The sequence below is a fragment of the Hyla sarda genome, chromosome 2, assembly GCF_029499605.1.
Source record: "Hyla sarda isolate aHylSar1 chromosome 2, aHylSar1.hap1, whole genome shotgun sequence".
Taxonomy (NCBI): Eukaryota; Metazoa; Chordata; class Amphibia; order Anura; family Hylidae; genus Hyla; species Hyla sarda.
The window spans coordinates 552,794-577,729 of record NC_079190.1 but is presented as its reverse complement, the minus strand read 5'-3'; the positions used below and the strand labels follow the sequence as shown (position 1 = coordinate 577,729).

The 24,936-nt window shown below is 47.2% G+C and overlaps 2 protein-coding genes across 3 annotated transcripts in view; both read right to left on the bottom strand.

The window, feature by feature from the left end:
- The window catches only part of LOC130358135 (olfactory receptor 51G2-like), a 62,219-nt gene extending 49,116 nt beyond the window's left edge, over positions 1 to 13,103 (bottom strand). The window contains exons 1-2 of the mRNA XM_056560964.1: positions 12,501 to 13,103; positions 11,823 to 11,893 (exon numbers count right to left, since the gene is read on the bottom strand). Coding sequence (XP_056416939.1) covers positions 11,823 to 11,893; positions 12,501 to 13,103 — 674 coding nt within the window. The remainder of the gene's footprint in view (positions 1 to 11,822; positions 11,894 to 12,500) is intronic.
- Positions 13,104 to 17,859: 4,756 nt separating this feature from the next.
- LOC130357547 (olfactory receptor 52Z1P-like) lies at positions 17,860 to 23,750 on the bottom strand. Of its 2 annotated transcripts, none has more exons than XM_056560244.1 (3): positions 23,578 to 23,750; positions 19,663 to 19,812; positions 17,860 to 19,087 (listed from the first exon to the last, which is right to left on the bottom strand). In XM_056560244.1, the coding sequence occupies exon 3, from the start codon at positions 19,055 to 19,057 to the stop codon at positions 18,125 to 18,127; it is 933 nt and encodes a 310-aa protein (XP_056416219.1). In that variant the 5' UTR covers positions 19,058 to 19,087; positions 19,663 to 19,812; positions 23,578 to 23,750; the 3' UTR covers positions 17,860 to 18,124. The 2 variants fall into 2 exon arrangements, with proteins under 2 accessions (XP_056416219.1, XP_056416218.1); XM_056560243.1 differs by having other exon boundaries at positions 23,606 to 23,750.
- Between the last annotated feature and the right edge of the window lie 1,186 nt (positions 23,751 to 24,936).

Below are 24,936 nucleotides of genomic sequence, written 5' to 3'. Positions count from 1 at the left end.
CCAGGAGCCACTCATATATCCAGGAGCCACTCATATATCCAGGAGCCACTCATATATCCAGGAGCCACTCATATATCCAGGAGCCACTCATATATCCTGGAGCCACTCATATATCCAGGAACCACTCATATATCCAGGAACCACTCATATATCCAGGAGCCACTCATATATCCAGGAGCCATTCATATATCCAGGAGCTACTCATATATCCAGGAGCCACTCATATATCCAGGAGCCACTCATATATCCAGGAGCCACTCATATATAAAGGAGCCACTCATATTTCCAGGAGCCACTCATATATCCAGGAGACACTCATATATCTAGGAGCCACTCATGTATCCAGGAGCCACTCATATATTCAGGAGCCACTCATATATCTAGGAGCCACTCATATATCCAGGAGCCACTCATATATCCAGAAGCCACTCTTATATCCAGGAGCCACTCATATATCCAGGAGCCACTCATATATAAAGTAGCCACTCATATATCCAGGAGCCACTCATATGTCCAGGAACCACTCATAAATCCAGGAGCCACTCATATATCTAGGAGCCACTCATATATCCAGGAGCCACTCATATATCCAGGAGCCACTCATATATCCAGGAACCACTCATATATCTAGGAGCCACTCATATATCTAGGAGCCACTCATATATCCAGGAGCCACTCATATATCCAAGAGCCACTCATACATCCAGGAGCCACTCATATATCCAGAAACCACTCATATATCCAGGAGCCACTCATATATCCAGGAGCCACTCATATATCCAGGAGCCACTCATATATAAAGGAGCCACTCATATATTCATTAGCCACTCATATATCCAGGAGCCACTCATATATCCAGGAGCCACTCATATATCCAGGAGCCTTTCATATATCCAGGAGCCCCTCATATATCCTGGAGCCACTCATACATCTAGGAACCACTCATATATCCAGGAGCCACTCGTATATCCAGGAGCCACTCATATATCTAGGAGCCACTCATATATACAGGAGCCACTCATATATCTAGGAGCCACTCATATATCCAGGAGCCACTCATATATCCAGGAGCCTCTCATATATCTAGGAGCCACTCATATATCCAGGAGCCACTCATATATCCAGGAGCATCTCATATATCTAGGAGCCACTCATATATCCAGGAGCCACTCATATATCCAGGAGCATCTCATATATCTAGGAGCCACTCATATATCCAGGAGCCACTCATATATCCAGGAGCCACTCATATATCCAGGAGCATCTCATATATCTAGGAGCCACTCATATATCCAGGAGCCTTTCATATATCCTGGAGCCACTCATATATCCAAGAGCCACTCATATATCCAGGATCCACTCATATATCCAGGAGCCACTCATATATCCAGGAGCCACTCATATATCCAGGAGCCACTCATATATCCAGGAGCCACTCATATATCCAGGAGCCACTCATATATCCTGGAGCCACTCATATATCCAGGAACCACTCATATATCCAGGAGCCACTCATTTATCCAGGAGCCACTCATATATCCAGGAACCACTCATATATCTAGGAGCCACTCATATATCTAGGAGCCAATCATATATTCAGGAGCCACTCATATATCCAGGAACCACTCATATATCTAGGAGCCACTCATATATCTAGGAGCCACTCATATATAAAGGAGCCACTCATATATTCAGGAGCCACTCATATATCCAGAAGCCACTCATATATCCAGGAGCCACTCATTTATCCAGGAGCCACTCATATATCCAGGAACCACTCATATATCTAGGAGCCATTCATATATCCAGGAGCCACTCATATATCCAGGAACCACTCACATATTTCGGAGCCATTCATATATCCAGGAGCCACTCATATATCCAGGAGCCAATCATACATCCAGGAGCCACTCATATATCCAGGAGCCACTCATATATCCAGGAGCCACTCAAATATCCAGAAGCCACTCATATATCCAGGAGCCACTCATGTATCCAGGAACCGCTCATATATCTAGAAGCCACTCATACATTTAGGAGCCACTTATATATCTAGTAGCCACTCATATATCCAAGAGCCACTCATATATCTAGGAGCCACTCATATATTCAGGAGCCACTCATACATCCAGGATCCACTCATATATCTAGGAGCCACTCATATATCCAGGAGCCACTCATATATCCAGGAGCCACTCATATATCCAGGAGCCACTCATGTATCCAGGAGCCACTAATATATACAAGAGCCACTCATATATCCAGGAGCCACTCATATATCCAGGAGTCACTCATATATCAAGGAGCCACTTATATATCTAGGAGCCACTCAAATATCCAGGAGCCACTCATATATCTAGGAGCCACTCATTTATCCAGGAGCAACTCATATATCTAGGAGCCCTTCATTTATCTAGGAGCCACTCATACATCCAGGAGCCACTCATACAAATATCTAGGAGCCACTCATATATCCAGGAGCCTCTCATATATCCAGGAACAAATCATATATCCAAGAGCCACTCATATATCTAGGAGCCACTCATATATCCAGGAGCCCCTCATATATTCAGGAACCACTCATATATCCAGGAGCCAATCATATATCTAGGAGCCACTCATATATCCAGGAGCCAATCATATATCCAGGAGCCACTCATATATCCAGGAACCACTCATATATCCAGGAGCCATTCATATATCAAGGAGCCACTCATATATCCAGGAGCCACTCATATATCTAGGAGCCACTCAATTATCCAGGAGCCACTCAAATATCCAGGAGCCACTCATTTATCTAGGAGCCACTCATATATCCAGGAGCCATTCATATATCAAGGAGCCACTCATATATCCAGGAGCCACTCATATATCTAGGAGCCACTCATTCATCCAGGAGCCAATCAAATATCCAGGAGCCACTCATATATCCAGGAGACATCTCATATATCTAGGAGCCACTGATATATCCTGGAGCCACTCATATATCCAGGAGCCACTCATATATCCAGGAACCACTCATATATCCAGGAGCCACTCATATTTCCTGGAGCCACTCATATATCCAGGAGCCACTCATATATCCAGGAGCCACTCATATATCCAGGAACCACTCATACATCCAGGAGCCACTCATATATCCAGGAGCAACTCATACATCCAGGAGCCACTCATATATCCAGGAGCAACTCATATATTCAGGAGCCACTCATATATCCAGGAGCCACTTATATATCCAGGAACCACTCATATATCCAGGAGCCCCTCATATATCCAGGAGCCACTCATATATCTAGGAGCCACTCATATATCCAGGAGCCACTCATATATCCAGGAGCCTTTCATGTATCCAGGAGCCACTCATATATCCTGGAGCCACTCATACATCTAGGAGCCACTCATATATCTAGGAGCCACTCATATATCCAGGAGCCACTTATATATCCAGGAACCACTCATATATCCAGGAGCCACTCATATTTCCAGGAGCCACTCATATATCCAGGAGCCACTCATATATCCAGGAGCCTTTCATGTATCCACGAGCCCCTCATATATCCTGGAGCCACTCATATATCCAGGAGCCACTCATATATCCAAGAGCCTTTCATATATCCAGGAGCCCCTCATATATCCTGGAGCCACTCATACATCTAGGAGCCACTTATATATCCAGGAGCCACTCGTATATCCAGGAGCCACTCATATATCTAGGAGCCACTCATATATACAGGAGCCACTCATATATCTAGGAGCCACTCATATATCCAGGAGCCACTCATATATCCAGGAGCCTCTCATATATCTAGGAGCCACTCATATATCCAGGAGCCACTCATATATCCAGGAGCATCTCATATATCTAGGAGCCACTCATATATCCAGGAGCCACTCATATATCCAGGAGCATCTCATATATCTAGGAGCCACTCATATATCCAGGAGCCACTCATATATCCAGGAGCCACTCATATATCCAGGAGCATCTCATATATCCAGGAGCCACTCATATATCCAGGAGCCTTTCATATATCCTGGAGCCACTCATATATCCAAGAGCCACTCATATATCCAGGATCCACTCATATATCCAGGAGCCACTCATATATCCAGGAGCCACTCATATATCCAGGAGCCACTCATATATCCAGGAGCCACTCATATATCCAGGAGCCACTCATATATCCTGGAGCCACTCATATATCCAGGAACCACTCATATATCCAGGAACCACTCATATATCCAGGAGCCACTCATATATCCAGGAGCCATTCATATATCCAGGAGCTACTCATATATCCAGGAGCCACTCATATATCCAGGAGCCACTCATATATCCAGGAGCCACTCATATATAAAGGAGCCACTCATATTTCCAGGAGCCACTCATATATCCAGGAGACACTCATATATCTAGGAGCCACTCATGTATCCAGGAGCCACTCATATATTCAGGAGCCACTCATATATCTAGGAGCCACTCATATATCCAGGAGCCACTCATATATCCAGAAGCCACTCTTATATCCAGGAGCCACTCATATATCCAGGAGCCACTCATATATAAAGTAGCCACTCATATATCCAGGAGCCACTCATATGTCCAGGAACCACTCATAAATCCAGGAGCCACTCATATATCTAGGAGCCACTCATATATCCAGGAGCCACTCATATATCCAGGAGCCACTCATATATCCAGGAACCACTCATATATCTAGGAGCCACTCATATATCTAGGAGCCACTCATATATCCAGGAGCCACTCATATATCCAAGAGCCACTCATACATCCAGGAGCCACTCATATATCCAGAAACCACTCATATATCCAGGAGCCACTCATATATCCAGGAGCCACTCATATATCCAGGAGCCACTCATATATAAAGGAGCCACTCATATATTCATTAGCCACTCATATATCCAGGAGCCACTCATATATCCAGGAGCCACTCATATATCCAGGAGCCTTTCATATATCCAGGAGCCCCTCATATATCCTGGAGCCACTCATACATCTAGGAGCCACTCATATATCCAGGAGCCACTCGTATATCCAGGAGCCACTCATATATCTAGGAGCCACTCATATATACAGGAGCCACTCATATATCTAGGAGCCACTCATATATCCAGGAGCCACTCATATATCCAGGAGCCTCTCATATATCTAGGAGCCACTCATATATCCAGGAGCCACTCATATATCCAGGAGCATCTCATATATCTAGGAGCCACTCATATATCCAGGAGCCACTCATATATCCAGGAGCATCTCATATATCTAGGAGCCACTCATATATCCAGGAGCCACTCATATATCCAGGAGCCACTCATATATCCAGGAGCATCTCATATATCTAGGAGCCACTCATATATCCAGGAGCCTTTCATATATCCTGGAGCCACTCATATATCCAAGAGCCACTCATATATCCAGGATCCACTCATATATCCAGGAGCCACTCATATATCCAGGAGCCACTCATATATCCAGGAGCCACTCATATATCCAGGAGCCACTCATATATCCAGGAGCCACTCATATATCCTGGAGCAACTCATATATCCAGGAACCACTCATATATCCAGGAGCCACTCATATATCCAGGAGCCATTCATATATCAAGGAGCTACTCATATATCCAGGAGCCACTCATATATCCAGGAGCCACTCATATATCCAGGAGCCACTCATATATAAAGGAGCCACTCATATTTCCAGGAGCCACTCATATATCCAGGAGCATCTCATATATCTAGGAGCCACTCATACATCCAGGAGCCACTCATATATCCAGGAGCCACTCATATATCCAGGAGCATCTCATATATCTAGGAGCCACTCATATATCCAGGAGCCACTCATATATCCAGGAGCCACTCATATATCCAGGAGCATCTCATATATCTAGGAGCCACTCATATATCCAGGAGCCACTCATATATCTAGGAGCCACTCATATATCCAGGAGCCTTTCATATATCCTGGAGCCACTCATATATCCAAGAGCCACTCATATATCCAGGATCCACTCATATATCCAGGAGCCACTCATATATCCAGGAGCCACTCATATATCCAGGAGCCACTCATATATCCAGGAGCCACTCATATATCCAGGAGCCACTCATATATCCTGGAGCCACTCATATATCCAGGAACCACTCATATATCCAGGAGCCACTCATATATCCAGGAGCCATTCATATATCAAGGAGCTACTCATATATCCAGGAGCCACTCATATATCCAGGAGCCACTCATATATCCAGGAGCCACTCATATATAAAGGAGCCACTCATATTTCCAGGAGCCACTCATATATCCAGGAGACACTCATATATCTAGGAGCCACTCATGTATCCAGGAGCCACTCATATATCCAGGAGCCAATCATATATCCAGGAGCCACTCATATATCCAGAAGCCACTCTTATATCCAAGAGCCACTCATGTATCCAGGAGCCACTCATATATCCAGGAGCCACTCATATATCCAGGAGCCACTCATATATCTAGGAGCCAATCATATATCCAGGAGCCACTCTTATATCCAGGAGCCACTCATATATCCAGGAGCCACTCATATATAAAGTAGCCACTCATATATCCAGGAACCACTCATATGTCCAGGAACCACTCATAAATCCAGGAGCCACTCATATATCTAGGAGCCACTCATATATCCAGGAGCCACTCATATATCCAGGAGCCACTCATATATCCAGGAACCACTCATATATCCAGGAGCCACTCATATATCTAGGAGCCACTCATATTTCCAGGAGCCACTTATATATCTAGGAGCCACTCATATATTCAGGAGCCACTCATATATCCAGGAGCCACTCATATATCCAAGAGCCACTCATATATCCAGGAGCCACTCATATATCCAGAAACCACTCATATATCCAGGAGCCACTCATATATCCAGGAGCCACTCATATATCCAGGAGCCACTCATATATAAAGGAGCCACTCATATATTCATTAGCCACTCATATATCCAGGAGCCACTCATATATCCAGGAGCCACTCATATATCCAAGAGCCACTCATACATCCAGGAGCCACTCATATATCCAGAAACCACTCATATTTCCAGGAGCCACTCATATATTCAGGAGCCACTCATATATCCAGGAACCACTCATATATCCAGGAGCCACTCATATATCCAGGAACCACTCATATATCCAGGAGTCACTCATATATCCAGGAGCCACTCATATATCCAGGAGCCACTCATATATCCAGGAGCCACTCATATATCCAGGAGCCACTCATATATCCAGGAACCACTCATATATCTAGGAGCCACTCATATATCTAGTAGCCACTCATATATCCAGGAGCCACTCATATATCCAGGAACCACTCATATATCCAGGAGCCACTCATATATCCAAGAGCCAATCATACATCCAGGAGCCACTCATATATCCAGGAGCCACTCATATATCCACGAGCCACTCAAATATCTAGGAGCCACTCATATATCCAGGAGCCACTCATATATCCAGGAGACACTCATATATCCAGGAGCCATTCATATATTCAGGAGCCACTCATATATCCAGGAGCCACTCATACATCCAGGAGCCACTCATATATCCAGGAGCCACTCATATATCCAGGAGCCACTCATACATCCAGGAGCCATTCATATATCTAGGAGCCACTCATATATCCAGGAGCCACTCATATATCCAGGAGCCACTCATACATCCAGGAGCCACTTATATATCTAGGAGCCACTCATATATTCAGGAACCACTCAAACATCCAGGAGCCACTCATATATCCAGGATCCACTCATATATCCAGGAGCCATTTATACATCCAGGAGCCACTTATATATCTAGGAGCCAGTCATATATCCAGGAGCCACTCATAAATCCAGGAGCCAATTATATATCCAGGAGCCACTCATAAATCCAGGAGCCAATTATATATCCAGGAGTCACTCACATATCCAGGAGCCACTCACATATCCAGGAGCCACTCATATGTCCAGGAGCCACTCATCCATCCAGGAGCCACTCATATATCTAGGAGCCACTCATATATCCAGGAGCCACTCATCCATCCAGGAGCCACTCATATATCTAGGAGCCACTCATATGTCAAGGAGCCACTCATATATAAAGGAGCCACTCATATATCTAGGAGCCCCTCATATATCCAGGAGCCACTCATATATCCAGGAGCCACTTATACATCCAGGAGCCACTCATACATCCAGGAGCCACTCAAATATCCAGGAGCTGCTCATATATCCAGGAGCCACTCATATATCCAGGAGCCACTCATATTTCTAGGAGCCACTCATATATCCAGGAGCCACTCATCCATCCAGGAGCCACTCATATTTCTAGGAGCCACTCATATATCTAGGAGCCACTCATATATCCAGGAGCCACTTATACATCCAGGAGCCACTCATACATCCAGGAGCCACTCAAATATCCAGGAGCTGCTCATATATCCAGGAGCCACTCATATATCCAGGAGCCACTCATATTTCTAGGAGCCACTCATATATCCAGGAGCCACTCATCCATCCAGGAGCCACTCATATTTCTAGGAGCCACTCATATATCTAGGAGCCACTCATATATCCAGGAGCCACTCATATATCTAGGAGCCACTCATATATCCAGGAGCCACTCATATATCTAGGAGCCACTCATATATCCAGGAGCGACTCATACATCCAGGAGCCACTCATATATCCAGGAGCCACTTATATATCCAGGAACCACTCATATATCCAGGAGCCCCTCATATATCCAGGAAGCACTCATATATCTAGGAGCCACTCATATATCCAGGAGCCACTCATATATCCATTAGCCACTCATATATCTAGGAGCCACTCATATATCTAGGAGCCATTCATATATCCTGGAGCCACTCATACATCTAGGAGCCACTCATATATCCAGGAGCCACTTATGTATCCAGGAACCACTCATATATCCAGGAGCCACTCATATATCCAGGAGCCACTCATATATCTAGGAGCCACTCATATATCCAGGAGCCACTCATATATCCAGGAGTCTTTCATATATCCAGGAGCCACTCATATATCCTGGAGCCACTCATACATCTAGGAGCCACTCATATATCCAGGAGCCACTCGTATATCGGGGAGCCACTCGTATATCGGGGAGCCACTCATATATCCAGGAGCCACTCATATATCTAGGAGCCACTCATATATCCAGGAGCCACTCTTATATCCAGGAGCCTCTCATATATCTAGGAGCCACTCATATATCCAGGAGCCACTTATATATGCAGGAGCCACTCATATATCCAGGAGCCAATCATATATCCAGGAGCCACTCATATATCTAGGAGCCAATCATATATCCACGAACCACTCATATATTCAGTAGCCACTCATATATCCAGGAGCCAATCATATATCCAGGAGCCACTCATATATCCAGGAGCCAATCATATATCCACGAACCACTCATATATTCAGTAGCCACTCATATATCCAGGAGCCAATCATATATCCAGGAGCCACTCATATATCTAGGAGCCACTCATACATCCAGGAGCCTCTCATACATCCAGGAGCCACTCATATATTCAGGAGCCACTCATATTTCCAGGAGCCACTCATATATCTAGGAGCCACTCATATATCTAGGAGTCACTCATATATCCAGGAGCCACTCATATATCCAGGAGCCACTCATATATCTAGGAGCCACTCATATATCCTGTAGCCACTCATATATCCAGGAGCCACTCATATATCCAGGAGCCACTCATATATCCAGGAACCACTCATATATCCAGGAACCACTCATGTATCCAGAAGCCACTCATATATCCAAGAGCCACTCGTATATACAGGAGCCACTCATATATCCAGGATCCACTTATATATCCAGGAACCACTCATATATCCGGGAGCCACTCATATATCCGGGAACCACTCATATATCCAGGAGCCCCTCATATGTCCAGGAGCCACTCATATATCTAGGAGCCACTCATATATCCAGGAACCACTCATATATTCAGGAGCCACTCATATGTTCAGGAGCCACTCATATATCCTGGAGCCACTTATATATCCAGGAGCCACTCATATATCCAGGAGCCACTCATACATCCAGGAGCCACTCATATATCCAGGAGCCACTCATATATCTAGGAGCCACTCATACATCCAGGAGCCACTCATATATCCAGGAGCCACTCATATCCAGGAGCCACTCATATATCTAGGAGCCACTCATATATCTAGGAGCCATTCATATATCCAGGAGCCACTCATATATCTAGGAGCCACTCATATATCCAGGAGCCACTCATATATCCAGGAGCATCTCATATATCCAGGAGCCTCTCATATATCGAGGAGCCACTCATACATCCAATAGCCACTCATATATCCAGGAGCCACTCGTCTATCCAGAAGCCACTCATATATCCAGGAGCCACTCGTCTATCCAGAAGCCACTCATATATCCAAGAGCCACTCATACATCCAGGAGCCATTCATATATCCAGGAGCCACTCATATATCCTGGAGCCACTCATATATCCAGGAGCCACTCACATATCCAGGAGCCACTCATATATCCAGGAGCCACTCATATATCCAGGAGCCACTCATACATCCAGGAGCCACTCATATATCCAGGAGCCCCTCATACATCCAGGAGCCACTCATATATCCAGGAGCCACTCATATATCCAGGAGCCACTCATATATCCAGGAGCCACTCACATATCCAGGAGCCACTCATATATCCAGGAGCCACTCATATATCCAGGAGCCACTCATACATCCAGGAGCCCCTCATATATCCAGGAACTACTTGTGATGCCGGGGTGGAAGGATGCAAAGGGGGTGTTGCGGAGTGGTAGTGTAGGGTAGTGGTATTAACCCTTTGTTGTCGTGATGCCAGGGTGCGGTTTCCTTAGGGTAATGGCCCTACAAACGGTAGGGAAAAATAAAGGAATGTCCACAGCAGATATTGATGAAAACCGGAATAAACTTTCCTGCATATTTTATGCAACTGCAGGTTACAAAACAGTCTTTGCATAGAGGACTGTAGTTCAGGTTCCTCACAGGTTAAATATTACAATATTAAGAGGCAACTAGGGGTTAGCCCTTCAGGAGAGCCCATTAGCATGGAGGGACTCTGGCTGAGGGGTCTCCAGACAAAGGGACAGGACCAAGTCCTGTACCGGGACACCACAAACCCCCTTACTTAAAATAAGTTGTCCTCGACGAAGGTCCCCAAAGACAGAGGGACGAAATGATAAAGTCCAACACAGTCCTGGGCATAATTAAGAATGTCCTTAATCAGGCTGTAGGTGAATAACAACAAAGAGTCCTTGTGCATATTAGAATGTCCATACAGGCTCTAAAACGGTATGGATGGTATGGATTTAGCTATATATCCTTTTACTATCTACATTTGACTTTCCTTTATTACACACCTATTGACTATGCATGAAATTTAATAAGGAATTACATTTGACTGATATTCTATTATTTATTTTTTCTTTTCTTTTGATTGACAAAAAACTAATATAGGACTAGAAGTATGTATAATGACTTTGATGTTTCCACATGCCAGAATAATAATCTCACTTACTATTTTGTTCTATACCGCATTTTCATCATACCACATATTTATTATCTAAGTTATACACCTGTTTCGGAATGGATTGCCTGAGGCTTTCTGACCAATGCCTTAGCTACTAGGGTCTATAGGTATTACACACTTACCCCTAGAACTCTGTCTAGATAACACTTACATACCGTTACCTTTCTGGATACGTGCATTTTATTGAGCTACAGGAGCATTTTCTGGCCAGGAAGAGCATCCTGAACACATCCTGAAAGCACAAAAGAAAACACATGATAGTGCATAAACAGTGGTATGGAACTGAGTTATAGAATGTTACAGTCCCTAAGGAATATTTTTATTGTTTTTGTGATAATACAATACAGGAATATGGGTCACTACTGTGGTAGATGTATACAATGACATTATCCCTCAACACTGATGTTAAAATTGAGACATTCGCCAGTGTATCCTTATATGAAGGACACACCAGAGCCCGCACACCAATGCCAAGGTTTCTCAAAATGGCGCAGGACCTAACGCTAATCCTACCTGTGCGTGATAAGCAAAACAGGGGCCAGTGGGAAATTACGGCAGCATTTGGTCAACTCACAGCCTCCTCCCAGGTACCCTCCAGCGTGACTGAGCACATGCAATAGGAGGAGGGAGGCAAACTGCAAGCCCCACCTGAGTTGGCTAATATAGGTGCATGTTTTTGTGAGACATATTTTGAAATTATGTGTACTGAAGTTTATTGAAACGGTAGACTAATGAGAGTCATGAGATGTACTATGTGTACAATATATTGGATTAAGTCAGTCTTGGTATCTGAGCGGAATGTTTCCCTGTGTCGACCTTTGAGACGGACCCAACACCACCTCTTGGGTTTCAGGAACATCTTCTACTGTCAGTTCTCTTGTAACTTCAGTCCCGGAGGGACCAGCTTGAGGGCTGGATACAGGAGTCATATTCAATCCTGGACTGAGGGAAGCCATTGGAATGGGTGAGAGGGGTTCTGACCTTCCTGGAGTTGTCACTGGAGACAAATTTGTAGCAGGAGAGGAGACTAATGATGGTTGTGCTGGAGCTGGACAGGGTAAACCACAGAACATTGCAGGTTGAAGAGGGAAGAACATCGGAATGTCCATGGATGGGTGAATCCCTTCTCCTGGGACGTATTCCCTCACAGGTCTGTCAGCTATGGGAGCAGGAGGAGGCAGTGCCAGTAAGTCTTCCCTAAGGCACAATTTAATCCGATTCCTATAGACCACCTGCAGTTCAAATCCAGTCTTCTGAACCTCATAAACGTCTGAATCGGGGTAGGGCACAGCAGTGATGGTATAAGGCTCTGTCTTCCAGATGGAGTCTAACTTGTGTGTTCTGGAGAATTTCCTGAGCCAGACTCTGTCTCCCAGTTGTAACGGCTTATCAGATGCGTGGCGGTTGTAATCTCTCTGCTGACATTCCTGGGCCTCGCCCATCTTTTTCTCAACAATCTCTTTGGCTTTTGAATCCTCCCCTGGTGTTCAGAGACCCAGTCTTGTGAGGCTTGCGGAGAGTTGTTGAAGGGTGCTTGCAGTCCAAAGGCTCAGTCTTTAGGAAGTTGCCCATGTCGACCCATCATGAGGAAGAAGGGAGTGTACCCTGTGGAGCAGTGGATGGTATTATTGTAAATTTCCAGCAGCTCGGGCAAGAGTCGGAGCCACTCTTCGTGCATGGACACTGACGCTGCTCTCAGCATATGTATGAAGACCTGGTTGATTCTCTCACACAGTCCATTCCCCTGGGGGTGATTAGCTGTAGCCCGGAGCTTCTTGCAGTCGTGGAACTGGCACAGTTCCTGAAACAGCTGGGCTTCAAAGGCGGTTCCGCGATCCGTGAGAACCGACTCCGGACATCCCAAGGTCTGGACCCAGTGGGTATAAAACATCTGCGCAGCAGTCTTCGCCGAGAAGTCCTTGACGGGCACTACCACTACCCACTTGGAATAGTGGTCTACCATGGTAAGGGCGTAAGTGTAGCCAGAGCGTGTAGAAGACAACTTCACATGATCCAAGGTGATCAGCTGGTCAGGTCTTTCGGTTTGGATGGGATGAAGGGGGGCTCTCACATCCTTACGGAGATTCTTGGTGACGTTGCAGACAGTACATTCACCGCTCCACTTTTCAAAGTCTCCTCACATCCCTACCCCAATAAAACCTCTGTCTGATGGTGGCTTCAGTTTGGGGATTCCAAAGTGTCCCAATCAGGGCCTCTTACTTTACCCCCTCTACCATAATTTTCACATAAGGACATTGGGCAACATACATAGAAAATCCTGACGGTGCCGGTTGATTCTGGACCTAAGGTTGTTGCTCCTGAGTGGCGGTCCTCGACCTCAGGGGATTCTCGTTTAAAGCCCAGTACTGACTTTTCCAATTTCCGGCTTAATTGCAATGACTACAGACGGGCCCTTGAGTCCCTGGAGGCCTCATAGGGGGGTAATGAGGTGGATTGGCAGGACGGGGAGCAGGTTTTCTAGGTGGAAGTGGTTCTTGACTGGGTGTACTAGACCTGCTCGCCAATTCTTTAACCACTTTAGTCAATTGGCCAATATCCTGTCGTACACTTTGTAGATCAGTGGGCACAGGACTTATAGGGGCAGGTGCTCGTGCAAAAACAGAATATAATACTGCCATACACTGTACCCACTAAATATAATCCTGCCCCACACTGTACCCTAAATATAATACTGCCACACACTGTACCCTGAATATAATGCTGCCATACACTGTACCCTGAATATAATACTGCCATACACTGTACACTGAATATAATACTGCCACACACTGTACCCACTAAATATAATCCTGCCCCACACTGTACCCTGAATATAATACTGCCACACACTGTATCCACTGAATATAATACTGCCACACACTGTACCCTGAATATAATACAGCCATACACTGTACACTGAATATAATACTGCCACACACTGTACCCACTAAATATAATCCTGCCACACACTGTACCCTGAATATAATACTGCTATACACTGTACCCACTAAATATAATCCTGCCACACTCTGTACCCTGAATATAATACTGCCACACACTGTACCCTGAATATAATACTGCTATACACTGTACTCACTAAATACAATCCTGCCACACTCTGTACCCTGAATATAATACTGCCACACACTGTAGCCTAAATATAATACTGCCACACACTGTACCATGAATAGAATACTGCCATACACTGTACCCACTAAATATAATCCTGGCACACACTGTACCCTGAATATAATACTGCCGAACACTGTACCCTGAATATAATCCTGCCACACACTGTACCCTGAATATAATACTGCTGAACACTGTACCCTGAATATAATCCTGCCACACACTGTACCCTGAATATAATACTGCCACACACTGTACCCTGAATATAATACTGCCGAACACTGTACCCTGAATATAATCCTGCCACACACTGTACCCTGAATATAATACTGCCACACACTGTACCCCTGAATATAATACTGCCACACACTGTACCCCTGAATATAATACTGCCACACACTGTCCCCCTTAATATAATACTGTCACACACTGTACCCCTGAATACAATACTGCCATACATGCATACACATCATATATACATATACACCCCTTCTAATCCTCTGTGTCCTCATCACTCCTCATCACCCTCATAACTCCCTGCACCTCTTATCGCCCCCCATAACCCCCTGCACCTCTTATCACCCCCATAACCCCCTGTTCCTCTTATCACCCCCATAACCCCCTGCACCTCTCATCACCCCCATAACCCACCTGCACCTCTCATCACCCCCCTGCTCCTCTTATCCCTCCCATCACCCCCCTGCACCTCTTATCACCCCCATCACCCCCCATGTACCTCTCCTCGCCCCCATAACCCCCTGCACCTCTCATCACCCCCATCACCCCACGCACCTCTAATCACCCCCATAACTCTCCTCAGCACCTCTCATCACCCCATCACCCCCTGCACCTCTTATAACCCCCCTGCACCTCTCATCCCCCCCTGTACCTCTCATCACCAACCTGCACCTCTCATCACCCCCATAACCCCCCGTGCACCTCTCATCACCCCCCCCCTGCACCTCTCATCACCCCCCGCACCTCTCCTCACCCCCATAACCCCCTGCACCTCTTATCACCCCCTGAACCTCTTATTACCCGCATAACCCCCCCCTGCACCTCTCATCACCCCCTGCACCTCTTATCACCCGCATAACCCCCCTGCACCTCTTATCACCCCCCATAACTCCCCCTCCACCTATCATCACCCCCTGCACCTCTCATCACTTCCATAACCCCCCTGCACCTCTCATCACCCCCCCTGCACCTCTCATCACCCCCCCCTGCACCTCTCATCACCCCCCTGTACCTCTCATCCCCCCTTGTACCTCTCATCACCCCCCTTGCACCTTTCATCACCCCCATAACCCTTCCTGCACCTCTCATCACTTCCATGACCCCCCTGCACCTCTCATCACCCCCTGCACCTCTCATCACCCCCCCCCCACCTCTCCTCACCCCCATAACCCCCCTGCACCTCTCATCACCCCCTGCACCTCTTATCACCCCCCATAACCCCCCTGCACCTCTCATCACCCCCCCCGCATCTCTCATCACTTCCATAACCCCCCCCTGCACCTATCATCACCCCCTGCACCTCTCATTCCCCCCTGTACCTCTCATCAACCCCCCACACCTCGCATCACCCCCATAACCCCCCCCCGCACCTCTCATCACTTCCATAATCCCCCCTGCACCTCTCATCACCCCACCCTGCACCTCTCATCCCCCCGCACCTCTCATCACTTCCATAACCCCCCCTGCACCTCTCATCACCCCCCCCTGCACCTCTCATCACCCTCCGCACCTCTCATCACCCCCACCCCCCCTGCACCACTCATCACCTCCTATCACTCCCATAATCCCCCACCCCCCCCCCCCCCCCCCTCGAAAGTTCACCTACCCTGCCAGGGATCGGTGAAACCACGTGAGGCTTCTGCTGCTCCTGGTGCTGGACAGGGAGGATGAAGAAGATCGTGGGGCACGTGACGCCTCTACTCCAATCAGCCCTTGGCCTGTCCGGCCCTGCCACAATTATTAAGGGGCCCGCGCCTTAGAAATAGGTAATTTATTTGAAATGTGCGGGCCCCCCGGACTATGAGGCCCAGTCATAGTCCTTGCGGGCACCCAGCGGTCAGTGAGTGACAAGCAGGGCCGCCATCAGGGGGGTACAGATGACAAGCCAGTAAAAAAAAAAAAAAAAGGTCCAGGGACGTCCGGGCCTCCTGAAGCTCCGGGCCCGGCCCCATACAGGTGTATGGGTTGTACCCCCCTGATGGTGGCCCTGACTCCTAGCATACCCATTGGCTATCCGTGCATGCTGAAAGTTGTAGTTATGCTACAGCTGGAGGCATACGTTTTTCATAGAAAAAAAATTTGCCTCCAGCTATTGCATAACTATAATTCCCAGCATGCACAGACAGCCAAACGGCATGCTGGGAGTTGTAGGTGTGCTTCCAGATGTTGCATAAGTACAACTCCCAGCATGCCCTTTGGCTGTGCATGCTGGGAGTTGTTGCTAAGCAACATTACATCATGTATCCTGCTGCTACCGTCGCCGTTCCTGCCGCTGCCACTGCCTAAAGGGACCCCCGCCGACCTCCACCGAGGTACGGAAGGCCCCGATCGTCGTCCCCATCACCGGTGATCACCGCCCAGCAAGACAGTAATTGGTTGGTTGTTCCGTCCGACCGATCACGTGATCGTGAGGTGCCACCCGTGCCACCACACTCCTGCTGGTAAGGGGTGATAGGTGCCATCTCGGACGGCACCTCTCACCCTTTTTTCCGGGTGACCGGAGACCCGATTTACCCAGAAACACTGCCAATTGCCGGCCTGAATTGACAAACGATTTGTGGTGATCGCTGACATGGGGGGGGGGGGGGGGCTTTGCACATGATGCCTTCTGAACACCCTGTGTCCTTAAGGACCGGGGATGCATGGCATATGAGTATACCCCGCGTCCCCAAGAGGTTATGAAATGGGGAGGGGGTGTGAATAGTTACACAATTATTACTTATTCTAACTTGTGTACAAAGAAGAAAGTCAACAGGTTTTCAGAGGGCGGATATATTTTATAAGATCTGTAATATGAACCCATCATTTCATCACCGCTTAAAGCTCTAAGATGATCTTCAACAAATAAAGGAAGATAATTTCCTAAAACTGAGAAATCTACCATTACAAAGATGGTCTACTCTTCAGAAGCAGTGTCCATCCCACCTGGAAGGTTCTTGCTTCTCAGCCCCACAAACATGTCCACCAGACACATCCTACAGCCAAGACTGTTGTGGGACGTGTGGGATGATCTTTGTAAATTCACTTGAGTTGTGATGAATTATTAGAGCTTCATTTGTCCAGCTCTGAGGTTATCATTCATCGCCACGTCCAGTAGTTATCTACAGAACGTGGACACCACCCGCTGTCTGATCTCTCTTGTCTTCACCCCGTAGATGATCGGGTTCATCATTGGAGGGACAATGACGTAGAGATTGGCAAAGAGGATGTGGAACTGGGCAGAGATGTTTTTATGGCCAACTCTATGGGCTATAAAAGAGAAGAAGGCCGGTATATAGAAGAGGGTGATGACACAAACGTGGGACACACAGGTATTGAAGGCCTTCACACGAGCGTCTGAGGACCGAAGTGTGAGAACTGTCCGGACAATAACAACATATGAAATGATTATGAGAATCAGGTCTACACCAGTAGAACAAGTGGCTATGACGAGTCCATACACTACATTGACCAGTATATCGTCAGTGGCGAGCCTGGCCATGGACATGTGCTCACAATACGTGTGCTCTATCACAATGCTGCCTTCATACGGTAATCTGTGTAGGAGAAAAACAAAGGGAGTTATCATACAAATGTTCCTAAGAAGGGCCAAAATGACCATCTTCCTTATGAAGGACCCAGTGAGGGTGGTTATGTACAATAAAGGGTGGCAAATGGCGTAGTACCGATCATAGGCCATGCTCACCAAGATGGCCGACTCCATCGCAAAGTTGAAATGAATGGAGAATGTTTGAGCAATACAACCAGTGAAGGAGATTGTGTAAGAGTTAAACCAGAAGATGCAGAGGGTCTTGGGTACGGTGGTGGAGCTGAGGAGGAGGTCACAGGCGGCCAGCATCATCAGAAACAGGTACATGGGCTGCTGGAGAGTCTCATGGGTTCCAATGATGAAGATCAACATGGAGTTTCCAGTAAGAGCCAAGATATACATGATAGAGAACGGGATGGAGAGCAGGAGGTGGGATTCCTCTAGACCGGGGACGCCCATCAGGAGGAAGTAGTCCGGGTGGAGGGCCGTGGTGTTTAACATTTCCACATGAACTTTCCTCTTTCTGGATTTCTGTAAATAAACATTAATAATACGGTATGTTGTGATCTCAGAAGTATTCATACTAGAGGTTCTCCAGAAGGAAAGAGACCATCTGTAGACAGCTGCTTCATAAACTAGCCTGGGGATTCATTGCATGGTCTACAAGACCCTTTATATCATTTTTGTGGTCTTCCCAAGGACACACATCAAAGGCCTCTCTGATAGCCCATGGGCGCCCTACTCTGTACTGATGAGGGGAAATAACGTCAAAACAATTGTCTACAGATGAGTGTTGTTCCTGTTCTGGTTTGGTTCATAATCTCTGATCATATTTCAAGGCATCTTAAGGGACACCACTTGCAATAGATGGCACTGTAGTGTTATCTCCATTACTTCTGGAGGAGAACAATTTTTTTCCCCAGTGAGCATTGCATGGCCTATAAGACTTCTTATGCCCGCATGCGCTCTCTTCCAGGAGATACCTCACCCTCCCAGACCCAACCTCAGAGAAGAATGTTCTTCATGATAGGGAAAAGAGAAAAAATGGAGATAAAACTGGGATAGAATGGAAAAAATATTATTACCCTCTAAGAATCTAAACTCACCTGTATCTGAAGGAGTCCGTTCACCAGGGTAGACTAAGAACATTGAGGAGAACGTTGAAGATTTAAGGTGGGGACTTCTTCTCCCTGAGAAGGATCAGTCACCTCTGTGATATACACCGTGGAGAGGTTGGGTTGGATTTGGCACAGAACCTGAAATAGTATCAATGAGATCAATAAGGAATATCTAAGACCAGAACTACAGACGTCCAACATACAACATATAGTGTCACCTGAAGAGAAGTCCACATATCTGGAGCAGAACTAGAGACATCCAACATACGCCTACAGTGTCACCTGGAGAGAAAACCACATATCTGGACCAGAACTAGAGACATCCAACATGTGACTACAGTGTCACCTGGAGAGAAGTCCACATATCTGGACCAGAACTAGAGACATCCAACATATGACTATAGTATCACCTGGAAAGAAGACCACATATCTGGACCAGAACTAGAGACATCCAACATATGACTACAATGTTACCTGGAGAGAAGACCACATATCTGGACCCGAACTAGAGACATACAACATACAACATACAGTGTCACCTGGAGAGAAGACTACATATCTGGACAAGAACTAGAGACATTCAACATACGACTACAATGTTACCTGGAGAGAAGACCATGTATCTGGACCAGAACTAGAGACATCCAACATATGACTACAGTGTCACCTGGAGAGAAGTCCACATATGTGGAACAGAACTAGAGACGTCCAACATATGACTACAATGTTACCTGGAGAGAAGACCACGTATCTGGACCAGAACTGGAGACATCCAACATATGACTACAGTGTCACCTGGAGAGAAGTCCACATATGTGGAACAGAACTAGAGACGTCCAACATATGACTACAGTGTCCCCTCTGGAGAGACCACACATTTGGACCAGAACTGGAGATGTCCAACATATGACTACAGTGTCACCTGGAGAGAAGATCACATATCTGAACCAGATCTAGAGATATTCAACATACGACTACAGTGTCACCTGGAGAAAAAAACACATATCTGGACCAGATCTAGAGACATCCAACATACGACTACAATGTTACCTGGAGAGAAGATCACATATCTGTACCAGAAGTAGAGACATCAAACATACAGTGTCACCTGGAGAGAAGACCACATATCTGGACGAGATCTAGAGATGTCCAACATACGACTACAGTGTGGTTCCAAAAAATATTTTGAATCACATGACTAATGAGAAAATTATACTAATACAGATTTTCTTAAAAACTAAAAAAAAATTATAATAAATTAAATAAAATAAAAAACAAAGTCCATCATGAAGGAGAGATGTTAAAAAAATGTATGGTGTTTTTTTTTCTGTACAAAAGGAAAAATAAAAAAAATAAAAAACGCTTGACTGAAAGAAGCCAAATGGGGTTGTTGGTGTAATGGGGGAATTATAAAATGCATTGAATTTTCTGAAACAATTCTCTTTATGTGGTCCAGTGGTCTCCAAACTGTGGACCTTCAGACTGCTGGAAGTTGTAGTTTTGTAACATCTGGTGGTCCTCAATTTGGCAACCACTGCACTACATAAGGAAAATTGTACATTTATAAAGTGCATCGTGTAACAAAGACTCTGCCGATCAGTAAGAAGAGTAAAATCATCACCATATAAATATACATGAGAAGAACGTAGGAGACATGGAGGACACAGACAGGAGAGAGGAAGAACAGAGGAGAACTGGTGGAGGACACAGACTGGAGAGTGGAAGAATGGAGGAGAACTGGTGGAGGACATGGAGGACACAGACCGGAGAGAGGAAGAGCAGAGAAGAACTGATGGAGGACATGTAGGACACAGACCAGAGAGAGAAAGAACAGAGGAGAACTGATGGAGGACATGGAGGACACAGACTGGAGAGAGGAAGAACAGAGGAGAACTGATGGAGGACACAGACCGGAGCAAGGAAAAACAGAGGAGAACTGATGGAGGACACAGAACGGAGAGAGGAAGAACGGAGGACAGAGAACGAAGAAAGGAAGAATGGAGGAGAACTAGTGGAGGACATGGAGGACACAGACCAGAGAGAGGAAGAAAGGGGGAGAACTGATGGAGGACACAGACCGGAGAGAGAAAGAATGGAGGAGAATTGATGGAGGACATGGAGGACACTGACTGGAGAGAGGAAGAATGGAGGAGAACTGGGGGAGGACATGGAGGACACAGACTGGAAAGAGGAAGAACAGAGAACTGGTGGAGGACACAGACTGGAGAGAGGAAGAACGGAGGGGAACTGATGGAGGACACAGACTGGAGAGAGGAAGAACGGAGGAGAACTTATGGAGGACACAGATCGAAGAGAGGAAAAATGGAGGAGAACTGGTGGAGGACATGGAGGACACAGACTGGAGAGAGGAAGAACGGAGGAGAACTGGTGGAGGACATGGAGGACACAGACTGGAGAGAGGAAGAACAGAGAACTGGTGGAGGACACAGACCGGAGAGAGGAAGAACGGAGGGGAACTGATGGAGGACACAGACTGGAGAGAGGAAGAACGGAGGGGAACTGATGGAGGACACAGACCGGAGAGAGGAAGAACGGAGGAGAACTGATGGAGGACACAGACTGGAGAGAGGAAGAACGGAGGAGAACTGATGGAGGACACAGACTGGAGAGAGGAAGAACGGAGGAGAACTGATGGAGGACACAGACTGGAGAGAGGAAGAACGGAGGAGAACTTATGGAGGACACAGATCGAAGAGAGGCAAAACTAAGGAGAACTGGTGGAGGACACAGACCGGAGAGAGGAAGAATGGAGGAGAACTGGGGGAGGACATGGAGGACACAGCCAGGAGAGAGGAAGAACGGAGGAGAAGTGGTGGAGGACACAGCCAGGAGAGAGGAAGAACGGAGGAGAAGTGGTGGAGGACATGGAGGACAGAGACCAGAGAGAGGAAGAACGGAGGAGAACAGGTGGAGGACATGGAGGACACAGACTGGAGAGGAAAAATGGAGGAGAACTGGTGGAGGACACAGACTAGAGAGTGGAGGAATGGAGGAGAACTGGTGGAGGACACAGACTGGAGAGTGGAGGAATGGAGGAGAACTGGTGGAGGACACAGACTGGAGAATGGAGGAATGGAGGAGAACTGGTGGAGGACATGGAGGACACAGACCAAAGAGAGGAAGAACGGAGGAGAAGTGGTGGAGGACATGGAGGACACAGACCGGAGAGAGGAAGAACGGAGGAGAACTGGTGGAGGACACAGACTGGAGAGTGGAGGAATGGAGGAGAACTGGTGGAGGACATGGAGGACACAGACCAAAGAGAGGAAGAACGGAGGAGAAGTGGTGGAGGACATGGAGGACACAGACCGGAGAGAGGAAGAACGGAGGAGAACTGGTGGAGGACACAGACTGGAGAGTGGAGGAATGGAGGAGAACTGGTGGAGGACACAGAGCGGAGAGAGGAAGAACGGAGAACTGATGGAGGATACAGACTGGAGAGTGGAGGAATGGAGGAGAACTGGTGGAGGACATAGAGGACACAGACCAAAGAGAGGAAGAACGGAGGAGAAGTGGTGGAGGACATGGAGGACACAGACCAAAGAGAGGAAGAACGGAGGAGAAGTGGTGGAGGACACAGACCGGAGAGAGGAAGAACAGAGGAGAACTGGTGGAGGACATGGAGTACACAGAGCGGAGAGAGGAAGAACGGAGGAGAACTGGTGGAGGACACAGACCGGAGAGAGGAAGAACAGAGGAGAACTGGTGGAGGACATGGAGGACACAGACCGGAGAGAGGAAGAACAGAGGAGAACTGGTGGAGGACATGGAGGACACAGACCGGAGAGAGGAAGAACAGAGGAGAACTGGTGGAGGACATGGAGGACACAGAGCGGAGAGAGGAGTATGATGCTTGTACTCATCAGCACAGAGCAAAGTCACCTGGAGGAGGAGGCGAGGACAGAGATACCTGTGGGGGGACTCCGCTCCTTTATATCCGCTACATCACTCCACCGGGAGGAGAAGATTCACCGGGGACACCGAGGCCGCAACCGGAATCAGAGGAGAAATAATGAGGCTGAAAAGTGCAGAATATTAACTCCTTATGTGCTCACAGTCTATCACTCAAACGATTCCCTCACCCTTCTCACACGCTGCTCCATTCTTGTAGCGTGTGAGCCGCAGGGACGCCATCCATTGCAGGCCGGCGCGATGACATCACATCATTGTGCCAGCGCCCGGAGATCACATCCCCAAGGCTCACACTCTGTAAGAATGGAGCAGCGTGAGAAGGGTGACAGCCGGAGAGAGCTGCTCGGGCGCTGTATGGTAGAAAGTAATTATATAATCTAAAACTCGGGGGAGCGATGCACAGAAAAGGGCACATAATGTGAGGGGAACTAACGGGGGCATTATAAGTCAGGGGCACATGTCAGAGGGGCATTATAAGTCAGGGGCACATGTCAGGGGGGCATTATAAGTCAGGGGCACATGACAGGGGGGCATTATAAGTCAGGGGCACATGTCAGGGGGGCATTATATGTGAGGGGCACATGTCAGGGGGGCATTATATGTGAGGGGCACATGACAGGGGGGCATTATAAGTCAGGGGCACATGTCAGGGGGCATTATATGTGAGGGGCACATGACAGGGGGGCATTATATGTGAGGGGCACATGTCAGGGGGGCATTATATGTGAGGGGCACATGTCAGGGGGGCATTATATGTGAGGGGCACATGACATGGGGGGATTATAAGTCAGGGGTACATGTCAGGGGGGCATTATATGTGAGGGGCACATGACAGGGGGGCATTATATGTGAGGGGCACATGTCAGGGGGGCATAATATGTGAGGGGCACATGACAGGGGGGCATTATATGTGAGGGGCACATGTCAGGGGGGCATTATATGTGAGGGGCACATGTCAGGGGGGCATTATATGTGAGGGGCACATGACATGGGGGGATTATAAGTCAGGGGTACATGTCAGGGGGGCATTATATGTGAGGGGCACATGACAGGGGGGCATTATATGTGAGGGGCACATGTCAGGGGGGCATTATATGTGAGGGGCACATAACAGGGGGGCATTATATGTGAGGGGCACATGTCAGGGGGGCATTATATGTGAGGGGCACATGTCAGGGGGGCATTATATGTGAGGGGCACATGACAGGGGGGCATTATATGTGAGGGGCACATGTCAGGGGGCATTATATGTGAGGGGCACATGTCAGGGGGGCATTATATATGGAGACAGAGGATTCCACATCCTTATGGTTCTTAGTGTAAAACCCT

What these genes read in the sequence shown, in the direction of transcription:
- LOC130357547 (XM_056560244.1), bottom strand. Translation starts at nt 19,057, where the DNA reads ATGTTAAACACCACGGCCCTCCACCCGGACTACTTCCTCCTGATGGGC.